General features: G+C 31.8%; 2 protein-coding genes across 7 annotated transcripts; one reads left to right on the top strand and one right to left on the bottom strand.

Annotated features, from left to right (window-relative positions):
• Nucleotides 1–162: 162 nt before the first annotated feature.
• Nucleotides 163–6611, top strand: LOC122524700 (protein rolling stone-like). Of its 4 annotated transcripts, none has more exons than XM_043647091.1 (2): nt 163–335; nt 5458–6611. In XM_043647091.1, the coding sequence occupies exons 1-2, from the start codon at nt 227–229 to the stop codon at nt 6318–6320; spliced, it is 972 nt and encodes a 323-aa protein (XP_043503026.1). In that variant the 5' UTR covers nt 163–226; the 3' UTR covers nt 6321–6611. The 4 variants fall into 4 exon arrangements, 3 of the variants coding, with proteins under 3 accessions (XP_043503026.1, XP_043503028.1, XP_043503027.1); XR_006305602.1 differs by lacking the exon at nt 163–335 and adding an exon at nt 2081–2201 and having other exon boundaries at nt 5458–5546; XM_043647093.1 differs by lacking the exon at nt 163–335 and adding an exon at nt 2081–2225.
• Nucleotides 6612–7214: 603 nt separating this feature from the next.
• Nucleotides 7215–10861, bottom strand: LOC122524698 (zinc finger and BTB domain-containing protein 41-like). 3 transcript variants are annotated; one of them, XM_043647089.1, is made up of 3 exons: nt 9137–10861; nt 8673–9057; nt 7215–8588 (listed from the first exon to the last, which is right to left on the bottom strand). In XM_043647089.1, exons 1-3 carry the CDS (start codon nt 10730–10732, stop codon nt 7468–7470), a joined length of 3102 nt encoding a protein of 1033 aa, XP_043503024.1. In that variant the 5' UTR covers nt 10733–10861; the 3' UTR covers nt 7215–7467. The 3 variants fall into 3 exon arrangements, with proteins under 3 accessions (XP_043503024.1, XP_043503023.1, XP_043503022.1); XM_043647088.1 differs by having other exon boundaries at nt 7215–9057; nt 9137–9372; nt 9442–10861; XM_043647087.1 differs by having other exon boundaries at nt 7215–9057.
• Nucleotides 10862–15073: the final 4212 nt, after the last annotated feature.

The following is a 15073-nucleotide window of genomic DNA, read 5'->3' as shown; positions in this document are numbered from 1 at the left end:
CGTGTGTCTGTGTCTGTTTATATATATATGTGTGTGTGTGTGTGTGTGTGGGTTCGCAGAAAGAATAAAAGAAGTAGACACAAGTGAATGAAAGAGAGAGAAAAATAAGAGTTAGTGGAGGGAGAAGGAAAGGTGTACAGGGATTGATATTGATTTCAACCACGCGTTGTTGGAAGGTAGTCAGTTAGAAACTAGTCGTTCCACGAGCAGGAGCTTTCGTTATAATATGTCTCCAAAGTGTAACAACAAACTTAACGATCGAGATCTACCCGAAAGAACATCTTGTATCGGTGACAGGATAAAGGATCCTCTGAATCTTGCTGTGACGACCATCGGTGCGTTTTACTTTTTCCTCTTCTTCTTAACGTCATCATCATCATTGGTGGTACTGCCAGATGATATTAGAAGAATAAGGTAATTAACGTAACAAGGAAAAACAAAAAACAACAAAATTCACAACGTTTCTTCTACTTCTTCTTCTTCTTCTTGTTTTTATTCTTATCGTACTTCTTCGAATGATTCACTTGGAATTCCATTGGTCGGATTGAATTACCTTGATAATTTGTTCGAGAAGAGGCAAGGGGACAATGGGTTTTTTTTTAACATTTTTTTCTTTTTGTATTTAATTATCCTTCGTAGAAATCGTGACGGTCACTGTACTGCGCGGAAACACGCGTGTCTCTCGAACCATAAATTATCGAAGAGAGATTAGGATTGTATAATAATCTCATAACGTGTCACGTTCACATTGGGAAAATTTGCTTCGTGGAGTTAATGGGTAAACAATGTTTTCGCGTGAAATAATAATGATCTCTCGTTATTTTGTCAAGAAAATTATCGTTATCGATAGTAATTCTTTCTTAAGTGCTTTTTTTCTTTTTTTTTATTGAAATAATTATGTTTTATGTGAATTTTATTGTTATCCTGTTTTAACTTACACGTTTTAATTTATATTTTACGTGTAACTAAAAAAGATATTTTAAATCGATGATTAATATATTCGACTGTTTGTGTTAAATTAATGGGGGGGGGGGGGGGGGGAAAAAACGTTGAAAACGTTTTCGTTTTAACATGCTACAATAACGTTAAAAACCACAAAAAAGGGATAGATCAATTTACACGCTTGGTTGAACAAACATCTGGCCCACACGTCAAATTTCCCTTAGCCGATTGTACGAAAGCCACAACATGGCGTCGTTGCGCAGACGAAACTTCAGGACTCGTTCATTATTTTGCGATTATTAACTCTTTCGAAAATGTTTCTTTTCTTTTCCAAATGACTTGTTATTAATTCTAGACGTTTAGAAAGAAAAGAAGAAACAGAGTATTAAAGATTTTTTCTCGTGCACGACCTACAATGACAATGCAAATTTTACTCGACACACAACGAGAAATAAAATTGTAAATATATTATTAATACTAATAATTCGATGTATTATACAAGTCATACAAAGATTAAATCACGCGATCGATTTAACAACTACAATTTATAATCGTTAGTATTTAAAGCTCAAGGTTATTGAATTATAAATCAACAATTATTCGATGATAATTTAAATCATACGAGTCATTTGAATTCGGTGATTGAAAATTGCAACTATTTGATGCACACCCAACCCAATAGAAAATAAATTGGAAACTATGCGAGTTATGAGTTATAATTTGAAACAAGCAAGAGATTCTCTTAATTGTAACTGTAAAAAGTATGCGTTAGGTGGGCAGAAATCTTTCTCTCTCTCTCTCTCTCTCTCTCTCTCATTGTCAGTTGAAAGATTTATTAAATTAAATTGGTAAGTCGTGTTTAACGAACACAACGGGGAATAGAATAGCGAATGGTGTTCGTGGTAATAATGATCAATCAGTAAGAGTAAAGAGGTTTTATACTCTATTTAGTGTTCGCGCTTGGCATCACAGGATAATTTAATGTGGCGTGATTAGGATAGTAGGAAGGAGAAAAAAGGGGCTATAATATAAGAATTGCATCGTTTCATCTACACGGTGCACGCTTTCGATCACAACCAGTGTACAGGAGATCGATCAGTCACGAGTCAGGCGTACTTCCGAACGTTTATTGGTAGTATCAGATGCTTTCTAAGATCGAACAGGTTGATAAACTCATCGATCAAATATTCTACCGTCAGCATACGATCAAGGAACTGGATATACTTTTGTATATACTTCTTAGACCTTCAGTTATTGGTGTATGTCTAGAAAAAACATTTTTGGTGTGTGTGTGTGTTAGTAGTGTCACTTATTTTTCATGTGAATGTTGGTTTTTTTTGTCTGCGTGTGTGTGTGTTCTTCTTTTCGTATACGTGCACGTATATATCGTTGCTTGTTTCTCATTTTTGGTTTCTTTAGAAACAAATTATTCAGCATAAACTACGTCGTTACTTATTGGTATATATTTATATTTGTCAATCATATTTTGTTTCGTGCATTTAATTTTGTTATTGTTATTATTATTAAGGTTTCAACATTTTTAAATTCTCCAAATTCGTAATGAAGGTTCTGCCTTTATACGAAAATTTAAACGTATAATAATGCACGATATTTTTATTTCTTATTTTCTCTTTTTAAACTCGTTTTGTCTTTATAATTGTCCTGACGTCATCATTTACGTGTTTGCTTGCATATATATGTCGATCATATAATTTCGTAATTGTGTACCAAAATGTCCGATATAACATAACGTTCGAACAATAAAAGTAGCAATAATTTTTGTCTACGAGTGATATTAATATTTCTATAAATATTTTGAAATTTATCGCACGTCGCATTTCATTCGAGTTAACGTTTATTATTACCTCGACCCTTTCTTTATATTCTATTTTTGATCGATCAAAAAACTAGTAATCTCCAATCGTTAAGTACAAAATGAAATCGATAAGATACGCGATGATATGGATATGAAAAATGCAGCTTTTTTGCAGCAACACAAAAAAAGAAAAAAATTTTTTAAAAAACAAACCGATAGATAAGCGTTGTTTATTTTTATCGTTGTCGATTTCTGTTCTAGGAATACATTTTTTTCAAGTTCAAATATATTTTTCCTTCTTCTTTCTTTGCATAGTGTGCTGCTCGATAAAGCATGCACAATTTCACATAAATTTGAAATTGCATCATACATTTTCCCAATAAATTAATACCAATTGATAATGTACAAATAGCTTCGGAAAAATATAAATAAAATATATATTATTCATATCTCTAAGTAAAAGAAATTATATGTTCTGTTATAACTAATTCAGTTAACTAAAGTCTCATTCCATGCTAAAACATATATTTTTTTTTTTTTAAAAAGGGTCACTTTAAATAATTTTGTTTCCACGTGAACGATAGATTCGTACGTTTATTTGCACCATTAAATAGTGGCGTTACTTTTTTAAACATCTACGATTAGCATAATTTTTTTTTAAAGATAGTTTCCTCGTTTAATATAAAAATACAAATTTTTCCATGAACACAAGATTATCTTTAAATTATTACAATAATTATAGCTATAATTATAGCTATAATAATTACAATAATTATATAAATATTAGCTTATTTTTAAATTATTACAAGTCACTTTTATAAATTAAGAAGTGAACAGTTTTTTTTTGTTTTTTTTTTAAATATCCCTACATGCCCCCCATCCCCCCTCCAGGAAGATAAAATAATCAAATTGTTAAAAAGGTTTCGTTAAAATGGTGTCACCTGAGTTGAGTTAACGCGAGAAAATCGATAATAATAGGAGAAGATTGTAATAAATTAACGTGGAATTAATATTGACTGATTGACCCAACTAGTGTGACCTCCGGACATTTGTAACATGTATAGAACAGAGTTGACCGTTTCTTCGTGCGAACCTCAGCGCCATAGGTTAGCAAGGGTTAATTAATTGAAACTGCCTACCATCTGTGCCTACTACCATGATTAAAAGATTTCATGTTCACTCCGTTCGATATTATACAACAATTTTGATGTACTATTCATTCGAAATGTCGACAATTTTTATTTTGTAATTATTCATACTTTCGAACCGAACGGAAATAATACGAATTTTAATTTTTTTTCTTTCAAATAATTCGTTTTCTTTAAATCATCGTACTAATCTGTGACGTTAAAATAATTATAATTGAGAATAAACACGCGCGAACGATTAAAAACGTCGTAATAAATACAAAACAAAACAAAATTAACGTCGAGAAAATAGAAATTGTCTTGTAATCAAAATTGTATGCAAAAGGAAAATTAAAATTGGCGCCTTTTGTTAGGAAATTACAGTGAAGGTACAGTGCTGCGCTCTTTAATCAACTCTTGTGTCTAATTTCGTTTTTGAGGTTACGACGATCAATAGTATTGTAATAGAACTGTTTTTTTTTTTTCAAGATAATTCCTATCTTTTGTATAATTAATTTTTAACCAAAAACAAAAAAAATGTTTTTCCACGTGCGAAGTTTATTATCGCCGAAAAAATTTATTTACATATTCCTACGATGTTCATTATGTAAGTCGTTGAGAAAATTATTTCGAATAAATAATTTAACGAAATTAGTTTAAACGTTTATTTAATATTTAAATTAAAAAAAAACAATTAGATAATCGTTCTTTTATTGATAAATATTTGATAAACTGTAAATATATTAATGAAAAAATAAAAAAACATAATGGACTTTTTGTCACGTTAATTAGAATTTATATTCTTAGATATAAAATTAAATTGATATTATTTGAAATGCCTGTGTGTGTGTCTATTAAAACAGTTGAATTATTAAATCAATTTGAAAATATTCGCACAATCGTTTCTTTGTGTTTTTTATTATATAAATTTAATTAAAAACTCATCTCTGAAGATGATTAAAGAAGCCCGCGAAATTTTGAAATTACTCTCGTATCTTTTCGATAATCGAATTTTCGATTATTTCGAAATGATCATCCTTTAGTTTGAAATATCCATTTTGATAAAATGTTATTGGTATTACATTAAAAAGTATAAACAATTAAAAAAAAATTGCCACAAAATAAGCTCTAAAATGTATATTGTTAAAATTATTAAATTTTTGTTATAATATGTGGGTATATATTATTAAAAATTTTTATTAAATATTAAATATCTTTGATGAGTATTAAAAATATAAAATTATATATATATATAAGAAACATTGCGTTAGAAAATGAATTAATATCAATATAAATAAAAGTCTATTCTTCTTAAAAAAGATTTAATCATCAGACCATGAAAATAATTTACTTCGTTATTAAACTACTAACCACAATAACAGTGCATTTAAAATTACTGACTGTGCAAATTTAAGAGACATTTTTAAAGTAACTTTTTCCGCATTTGGTATTATGAAAAATTGCATAATAAAAGTGAAAAATTGTCAAACAATTGCCAAATTAATCGTAATTACATATAATATTATAATAATTCTAAATTATTAACATATATGTATTTCTTTTGCATTACAGGTCGCCAAGCAATGTTAAACAAATTCTGGAATTATGAAGTATTACGAAAGTATTTTAACACAAAAACCGAACCACCTCACGTCCAATTGTTTTCCCAACCAAAATGTCAAATCCACGTGGCCAACTGGTATTTATTGTATCGTTGGTTGATCTTCGTCGCCTGGATCAGTATTATCTTCTGCTCGTTATTTGAATTTGGAAGTTACAAGCCTCAATACAAATGGGAGAAATGGCCGATATATTTGACCAACTGGGACTTGGCGTTGGGACTGATTCAATCATTCCTAGGAGCGTTAATAGTTTCCAAAAGATGGAAACTACAAAAGGATCCAGCTTATAACATTAGTGATATGAAATTGACCATGTTGGAAAAATCCTATTGGGTTTTTTATACGGTGACATCTAGTTTAGCCGTTGGTGTGACTGTTACTTATTGGACTGCAGTGTACAATCCTAAAATTAATTATATAGACCCATTGAATATAATGTTACACGTTTGTAACAGTATTTTAATGCTTATAGATTTGTCGATCACGAGTGTACCGATATATATGAAAAATGTGTGGTGGTGCCTTATCGTGGTATTATTTTACATAATATTTTCAATAATATATTACGCGGCGGGTGGTCTTGATAAAAATGGCTATCATTATATTTACAAAATTCTTAATTGGGAAAAACCTATCCAAACTTTATTGATATGCGCGGGATGTATGACATTCATCGTATTATTGCATTTCCTCCTATGCCTATTCGATAAACTCAGAGACTGCTTGTACTTTAGAATAACAAAGAAAATTTATAATGTTCCTTCAATTAAAACCGATTACAATGTTACAAAAAAAGAGGCCGAAATTGTTTGATCAGTGAGATACTTTGAATAAGTTTTTTCGGTATATTAACATTTATATATATACATTCTCGAAAAGTGTTCAAAAGCATTCCCGCTATTCGATTCATTCCAATGTTCGTCCAATGTACGAATTGTAAATCAAACAGAATTATAGTACATTATGCATTTATCTTGCTATTATTGATATCTTAAAAACTAACATAAGTTTCATTCATAGCAATATTATTAAGATTCCGTCTCGATATTTTGCAATGATATTAGAATAATATACAAGTATTATGTCATATAAGATCAATTCCAATGCGAATGTTAGTTTGTATGATCCTTTTTTCTTTTTTTTTTTTCTTTTTTTTAAACCGATCACCAATATCGTCTCATGAAACATTATAATCGGGCGAATTTTAAAATTATTATATATCCACCGTCAACATATATATATACATATATAATTTATTCGCACTTTCTTTCGCTCATCGACTCATCAATGCATATTAATTGATAACACTATTTTGTATACCTCGCTTTATGATAAATTTTAGATTAGTTATATCTTTTTTTTAAATATTACATTAAAAAACGTGTACTTCTCTGTACACGCATACAAAAAAGTTCCTTGATTTTGTAGAAAAGTATTTTGTTTACTTGTAACCAAAGAATGAATAATTGTAAACATTAACGTTTAATCTTAATCTTTTGTATAAACTTATGTAACGACGCATCTTATTGCTGTTAAAGAGGAAAAAAAAAAGAAGAAGAAAAAAAGAGAGAGAAAATATCGTAATAGAAAAATGAAATAATAAGTAGACTATATATACATGTATATATATATATATATATATATATATATATATATACATATATATGTCTGTATATATAATATACATGTATATTTATGAATATATAATTTTTATGAAAAAATATCAACAATTTATTAATAAAATAACGATGTGTAAAGCAATTATGGACTGTTATACAAATAAATCATGGGACTCGAAGCGGGTCCCCGATCACAGACCATATATTTAATTTTTTTTTTATACTATACTTAAAAATAATAGTGATCGTTAATTTTTTTTTACTTCTTGTTTTTCTTTTTATTTTTTTTGTTTTTTTTTTGTTTTTTTTTTTTAAATAGCAATATTCAAACATTTAACACATCATTCAAGACCGCGCAAATTTACAGCACTTTCCGACGGTCCCGAATCAAGTAATAAAACTTGATACTCCGTTCCCCCCACGTCGTCTTGATAATACATAGATGGTAATTCTTCGGTAAATAATAATTCCCCTTTCATGTCACTAGCACCTAATGTTACATCCGATGCTCCCGCAATGGAGCTCATCGACGCACCTTCTGTTTTTAATTTACACACGTCCGAAAATGTTAAATTTGTCCTCGCGGAGCCGTGATCTTTTTTAACGTTAGATCGCAATAATTGTTCGTTCGTTGGATTTTCGTGAATAGAATCGTTTCTTAGAACGATATCTAAGAGAGGCGGTTGCGTTTCAGGCAAAGAATCCATTTCCGAAGGGGTGGTAACAACTACAGAATCGCATGGCGTTACCATGACCATTTGTTCGGTAGATTCCGATGCTGAAGAAGGTGGAGCATATAAGACATAGTCCATATTGTTAAAATCTATAACATCTGTGGATTTACTTTTTAATGATTTATCACAATCTCCGATAGGTGTACCGTGTATTTTTGACATGTGCGCTCTTAACGTCGCTTTTGTACTATACGATCTTGTACATGTTTCTACAGGACAATGATATAACGTTTTAATTTCGTCTTGATTAGATATCATTTCTAAACTTTGATTTTCGTCGTCGTTATTTAAACTCGATTCGCACGGTTGAGACAATACTGGTGTGGAAGCATTCTGGGAAATAAGTTCTTTGTTAAATTCGATAGATTTTTTTTTCTGCGTTACAAAACGATTTACTTTAGAACAATGAGATTCAGTCATTATAAAACGATTTTTTATACTCGAAGATTCGCTGAACGTTTGTTTAGAAATATTTCTTTCTATCTCTTCTTTATTTTGATGTTTCTTAATGTGTACGTACAAACTACTTTTTGCAGAAAATTGTGTGTTGCATATGCAACATTGAAAGTACCTCCCTTCCTTGTGCGTCAATCTATGTTCTTTAAGATGCTCTGATCTCATAAAGGCTTTTCCACAGGAAGCAACATCGCATATAAATTTCCGTTCATTAGTATGCTTTTTTTGATGCCTTTTCAACTTACTGGATGATGAAAAAGCCCACTGACAGCCTTGAAAAGTGCAAAGATATGGCTTACACCCGGTGTGAGAACGTATGTGTGCTTTCAGTCTACATGGTTTGTCAAATACCTTACCACATCCGGGCCATGAACACTTAACATCGATTTCTTTGTAACTGTGGCACCTTTGATGCGATGTTAATGCATTACTACTATAATATCTTTTACCACAACCTTCGTGTTTACATACGTAAGGTGCATGACTCTGATCGTGCGATCTCATGTGCAACTCCAGTGCTCTCTTGGTTTGAAATTTCTCCTGACAATTTGGTACGTGACACTTAATTCTATTAGGACGAGTATGTAATTTCTGATGACTCCATAAATTATATATGGTAGTAAATCTTCTATTACAATCCTCTACTTGGCAAATGTAATCCTTACGTTTCGAATGAGTTTCTTTGTGCCGTTTTAATTTAAATTCCGAATAAAATGCCCAAGTGCATCCTTCGTTGTCGCACTATAATCAAAGTAAATTATTTAATTATAAGCATACAAAAAGTATACTGTAGATATAATATAAATTTTATACTTTATACCTTAAATGGTCTCACTCCGTAATGAGATAGCAAGTGTCCTTTTAAAGCATACAGTCTATTGAATTGTTTATCACAACCTTCTTTCGGACATAACCAAAGTTTCCCATGTTCGCTTACCGTAACAGGTTGCAAATTGTCATCCGTAACCCCTAATTCCGCTAAAGCATTAGATATTATCATTTCGTGTTGACTGCTAGTATTCATTTCAGAATTGCATTCTAAGGATCCGCTCCAAGCTGGGGAAGTTTCAATTCTTGGCAATTTAGGAAAATTTCCTGTAGCTTCTATCAGTTCTGATGTCTTACCCTGATAAATTTGTTCTTCCGTACCAGTATTAATAACAATTTGTGTCATATTAGAAATTTTATCTGTCGATATGGCAACGACAGTCATTACGCCTTCCTTGGATTTAATTTTTTCGTCAAATTTGTCAGATATCCTTCGACGTTTTTTAATGATTCTTGGTTCCAATTTGATTCTTGCCTTGGATTTCAATTGTTGCATAATATTATTGCCAGAGTTAGCTACATCTATAACGTCTGTTGTATTTTCTATAACGTCATCGTTATTAAGAACATCGGTAAAAGAATTGGATGTACTTTTTGGAGAAGAAACGATATTATTAGCTTCAGGTGTATCTTGCATAACGTCAATGTTTTCAAAGACGATAGGCAAATTGGTCAACTGTGTGGAATCAACCATAGAAGTATGATTTTCAGTTTCTTCTGTTCGATCTATCAACCGTACTCTTTCTTTTTCCGATTTGTCAGATGTATCGGTAAGATGTTCATTTGGCGTAGTCAAAGAAGTAGGACCACTGGTGGACGGTAAGATTTCCCCAGCGACCATCATATCGTCAGGTGAAAGAGCCAAAGGATCAAGTTGGTCCAACCTAAATTCGGGTAATATAAATTCATCATTTTTTTCGCATACCCCTAACAATTTTTCCGTCTGAAAATCTTGCAATATGGAATGCTCGTAACTCAGGTTAAGTTTTTTATCGGACAAATCAATGTCAATGGACAAGGCGTCAGGATCCTTCGGTAAGAAAGAATGTGTCAAATCGTTGGTTAAATATCCTTCTACGTTTTCTTCTACCTCCGATTTGGCAACATCCAAGTCCATGCTTGTGATGGATTCCGTTCTCGTTTTCAACCATTTTTCGATGCTGGCAACTGTCTCTACGTCTCCTGTATTTTCTTCGGGATCATCAACATCACCAGTAATAATTTCTGAAGGTATACATTTAAGAAAAGCCGATGAATGATCCAAACACCAAACTATTTCCGTATACCCGTTACCTTCCTCGTGATTTTTCGTCTTAAATTTATTATTTTTATCTTCGATTAACAGTCTTTTACTTTCATCCGGCAAAGACGTCAACGAACTCGTTTCTATTTGTTCGGATAACACCGAACCGGCGTTTACATCGACGTATGGCCACACAAGAGAAACCGACGATGCTCGACGGTTACGAAAGAATCGCGGGAATTGTTTTGACTTAGAAGATGTTGTTGAACAAGCAACAGCAGCAGCTACTTCTTTACGAGACATTTGACTACCCCGAAACTTTGATTCCTTCTTAGGGGTCCACATTGAGCGACAATCCCGCCGCCATCGAGGCCGCCCTCGGACAACAAAGTCGGTTCTCAAAAGACCGGCTAAAACCGATCATGAATATTATATTCCTTTATCACACAACTCATCTTATTATTATTTTTATACTTTCTTTTAAAATATTACCTTTTTAGTGTTTTTTATTTATCTTTTTTATATCTCGTAAATTTCTTTTAGTTCCTTTCTCGTCTCAATTTTCTATTCACATGAAATATTTAAATAATGGCACAAGATTTTAATTAATGTATCGAATTATTTCTGACGTAATCTCTCTTTTACGAAATAAACATTTATTATTGGTCTGTTACCAAATACGCGTAAACGTATTTATAAAATGTTAAGGCTCGGTACTCACGATCGGAAAATTTTTTATTTCAAATAATTTTATTAATGAGTTTTTAATTTTACTACATTTTACAACATTTCTATTGTTCTCGAATTCATTTTCTAATCGTCTAATCAACCATCTTTTATCTTTATCCGTTATATAAGTTATACCTATTTTTCTAGATTTTGTTAATATAAGTTTTAATCTCATGTCAATTGAGCTTAATCTTAAAAATAGTTTTGTTGCGATGCGGGCATTTGCTGTAAATAATATGACGTAATAATATGAGAAATGTGCAAAAATTTATATCGAATACCAGTTGTGATCGATATAGATCGATATCCACATTTTCCTTAGAATCGTCCAATCAGAATTGACTTATGAAGAAAGTACTTCAACACCATAAGTGAAATATATTTATTATCGATTATTTTCTAATTTGTTGTTATTGCCATGAAAATAACTTTTAGAATGATTAAATTTATATCTTTATAGGTATATGAAAAATAATATTACGAATTTTAAATGGTTTGGGGTTAGTTTCTACTAACCAACCGTATAGTAGTGCCATCTGTTTCGAAGCATAATTTTAAACCATGAATTATCATTGGTCGAGTAAAATTATTTGAAAATTCGGATTTCGAAATTGTTAGGAAAATGTTTAAGTAAATAATTAAAAAGTGAAATAATTAAAATAAAGTAATAATAGTTTTTAAGTTCGCATTTATATCGAATTTTTACTTATCGTAATCATTTTTATTATTTGTAAAAAACATTGAAAAGTAAGTGAACTTTAATTGCCTATATTTGTTTAATTGTAAATCATTCCCTTTATATTTTTTTACTACATTTAATAATCTTTAAATTTTGAAAATTATCTATTAATTTTGTTTGTAATAATTCGCTTAATGTATGATTAGGATTTCTTATAAGTTTGATAAAAGATTTTCCAGATGGGTTCATTTTAGTATTAAAAGGTTGCACGATATTATTAGTTATAACACCATCTTCGCAAGTGAACGCATTCTTTTCTTTTTCCTTTGGTCTCATTTCTTTGAACAGTATTGGATTTATTTTAAATGTACTACTCTTGCAGTTATTATGATTTGGAGACCGTACCGCAGAATAACATCTTAGTTTCTGCGACACAAAAGATTCAAATATATTTATTCTTCAACTAAAGATTGTAATATATAAATGTATTTGCATTTGTAATTTGTATTTGTGTAATATATTTAAATGATTACTTTTTCATTATTATCCATGATCATTTTACATAAGACAGCTCTTGGAAGTTTATACGGATGATACGGTATTGGCTGCGGTTCAGAACATTCATGCTTATTAGTTTTCATAATTTCTGTATAAATTAACACATCTCCAGGAGTTGACTGATAAGATGGATTCAACAAACGTGGATCTTGCTTATGTAATTTAATTTGTTTTTTATAAGTTACCGGATAGATGCATGATGGTGGACAAGATTTTTTGGATTTGACTCCAAATATACGTTGCCAGAAAGATGGCTTTTTTTCTTTAGATTTAGTCTTTTCGCAATTAGTTGATTTTTCTTTATTTGCAGAAGGAGACTTATAAAATTTAAATAACCGAAGTTTGGATTTTGTTGTAGACTTATCATAGTTCTTCAAACATTTAGAAGATTGTCCGGTAGAAGGTTCTATTCGAGTAAGAGGTAATTTTCTACAGCTTCCCGACATGTGTTTATATTTTTTATTAAATGGTAATGTTTTCAAATTTTCAAACCAGTAGGTTCTATTATTTTGTTTAAGGATATTATAAAATATTGGAAAAGTGTTGGTATGTTTGTTAATCTAAGTAAAATAAAAATAGAATTACCAGAGTTTTATTGATCTTACAAACAAAATATTTGTAATTAACAAATAATTCAATTGTTGAAATTTATAATTTAAAAATTCTTTTTTGTGTAATCAATAAAAATGAAATATAAAAATAATATACTCACGTTTAATAAATTAAAAATATTAGCCATTATTTGAAAAAATGGTGCATTTTTAAAATGAAGAAATTACCTCTTACATGATAGTTTATGTTAAATTAAATGTTAGGAGAGATTTTTCATTAAAAAGATTTAATACAAATTATTAAATAGAAAAAAGACATTATAATAATCGATAAGTGACCATATTCACATAGTTGTCGATAATTTATTATAAAGATCGTATAATATTATATGTAATTTATTTAGAAAATATGTTATTTCAATGAAATATAATGAATCGGTTTGAATGAAAATGCAGGTGCTGCTTTTCAGAGGAGAGGATTACACGGATCGTTGCCGATATCGATTTGGTGCTTTGATCACCGACCGTTTCCGATGTCTATGTAAACCTCTAAAGTGGCCTTACCATCAATTTGACCAGGGTCGATTTCGGGAAATACGGGGATTACCGATACCACGCCTACAAATGGAATCGGATCTCGTCGAAATGGGAATAAAGGTAAATCACTTTAGGAATTCATTTGCATTAGAAATTAACTTTACGCTTTTCCAACTTATCTCACTTTAATTCAAACATTAACAAGTCTAATTAAAAGTCTAATTAAACATGCAATCATTTCTAGGAATGCAAATATAAAAAGATTACAAGTAAAACATTAATCAATCATAATCGGTTTAAATTCAAGAAGTTCTGTTGAGAGACTCAATTCTCCTTTCTTCTCAATCCTAATCTTCAAAATCGTACAGAGGGAGAGAAAGAGAGAGAGAGAGAGAAACAAGGTGGATGGATGCAAGGAGAACTGTGGAAGCATTTGCGAGCCGGTGCGCAGATTGATTCGGTTCGGCTAAACCGCCGGCGTAGCTTCGATTCCCGCCACCCCCTTCCCTACTTTGGAAGAGAGGATCCTCTGAAGGGGTGCCGGTGTTATCCCGAGCCCCGATTTTCTGCCGGCGAGTCGCGGTGAGGAAGGGTGTTTACTCAAGACACGACAATTCATTACGTAATTGAATTGAATGAGGCCTCTCCCCCTACTTCACCTCCTCCACCTCCTTCCACCTCTCAAATCCAACCGCCCTTCTACCTACCCAACGTTATACGAGCTTCTACTACATTCTTGCTTTTACGTGTATGGGTGTACACCATATATAGGGATAGGTGCCGTTAGCAAAGGGATGGGGTTTATTCTAACAGACCCAACACATAGACACGCACACACACACGAGAACGCGTGCACGCTCGCGCGTTCGCCGCCTGTGGGGTATGCTAGCAACCGAATTAAACGATTAGTTAAACTGATTTCGAGTTAGGTGAATGAATAAGTAATCGGATTTCTCGTTAAGGTAATCGCATTGCGTCCTGATTGGCTCCGTCTGCCTGCGTTTATAAGCCATACCCTCTCTCGCCCTACCATTCCAACCTCCCTCCTGACCCTCTCCTCTCCTCTCCTCTCCTTTACCCATCTCTCTCTTTCTCTTTCTACCCCTCACCCTCTCATTCTCAGGGTGCACGTTGTCGGACCACGCGTACGCCTTTTTTCCCCCTCATTTCCCTCGCGTATCTCCTCATCTCTTTTCTCCTTACCGCTTGTCCGACTGGAATTTTCTCTCTTTTTCAATCCCTTACCACCATCTTTCCTTTCTTTTTCCTTCTTCCTTTTATTTCAACGTCTTTCCTACTTTTTCATATTGTCCATTTTGTGCACGAATGTTTGTTTTGTTTTTTTTTTGGTCTATATTCTTCCTTTTTCTTTATTTTCTTTTTTTAAGTACAAGCATTCCTACGATTTCGTATCGTCCATTTTATTTGTACAATTTTCTTCTCGTTTGTTTTTTTGTATCCGTTAAAAAGTAAAAGCAATAAGGATTAAGTTTGTATGTCTACTACACACGTGTCTCTACGTGTACAGTTACTCCATGATACTACTGTGTTTACAAGTTTTCCTTTCTTTTTCTCTTTTCACCAACCCATTCGTTCTCGACTTCCTTCGTTTTCTTCCTCCCACCCCTCCCG

This window comes from Polistes fuscatus, unplaced genomic scaffold, assembly GCF_010416935.1.
Source record: "Polistes fuscatus isolate 324 unplaced genomic scaffold, CU_Pfus_HIC Scaffold8, whole genome shotgun sequence".
Taxonomy (NCBI): Eukaryota; Metazoa; Arthropoda; class Insecta; order Hymenoptera; family Vespidae; genus Polistes; species Polistes fuscatus.
This window is presented reverse-complemented; position numbering and strand designations above follow the sequence as displayed.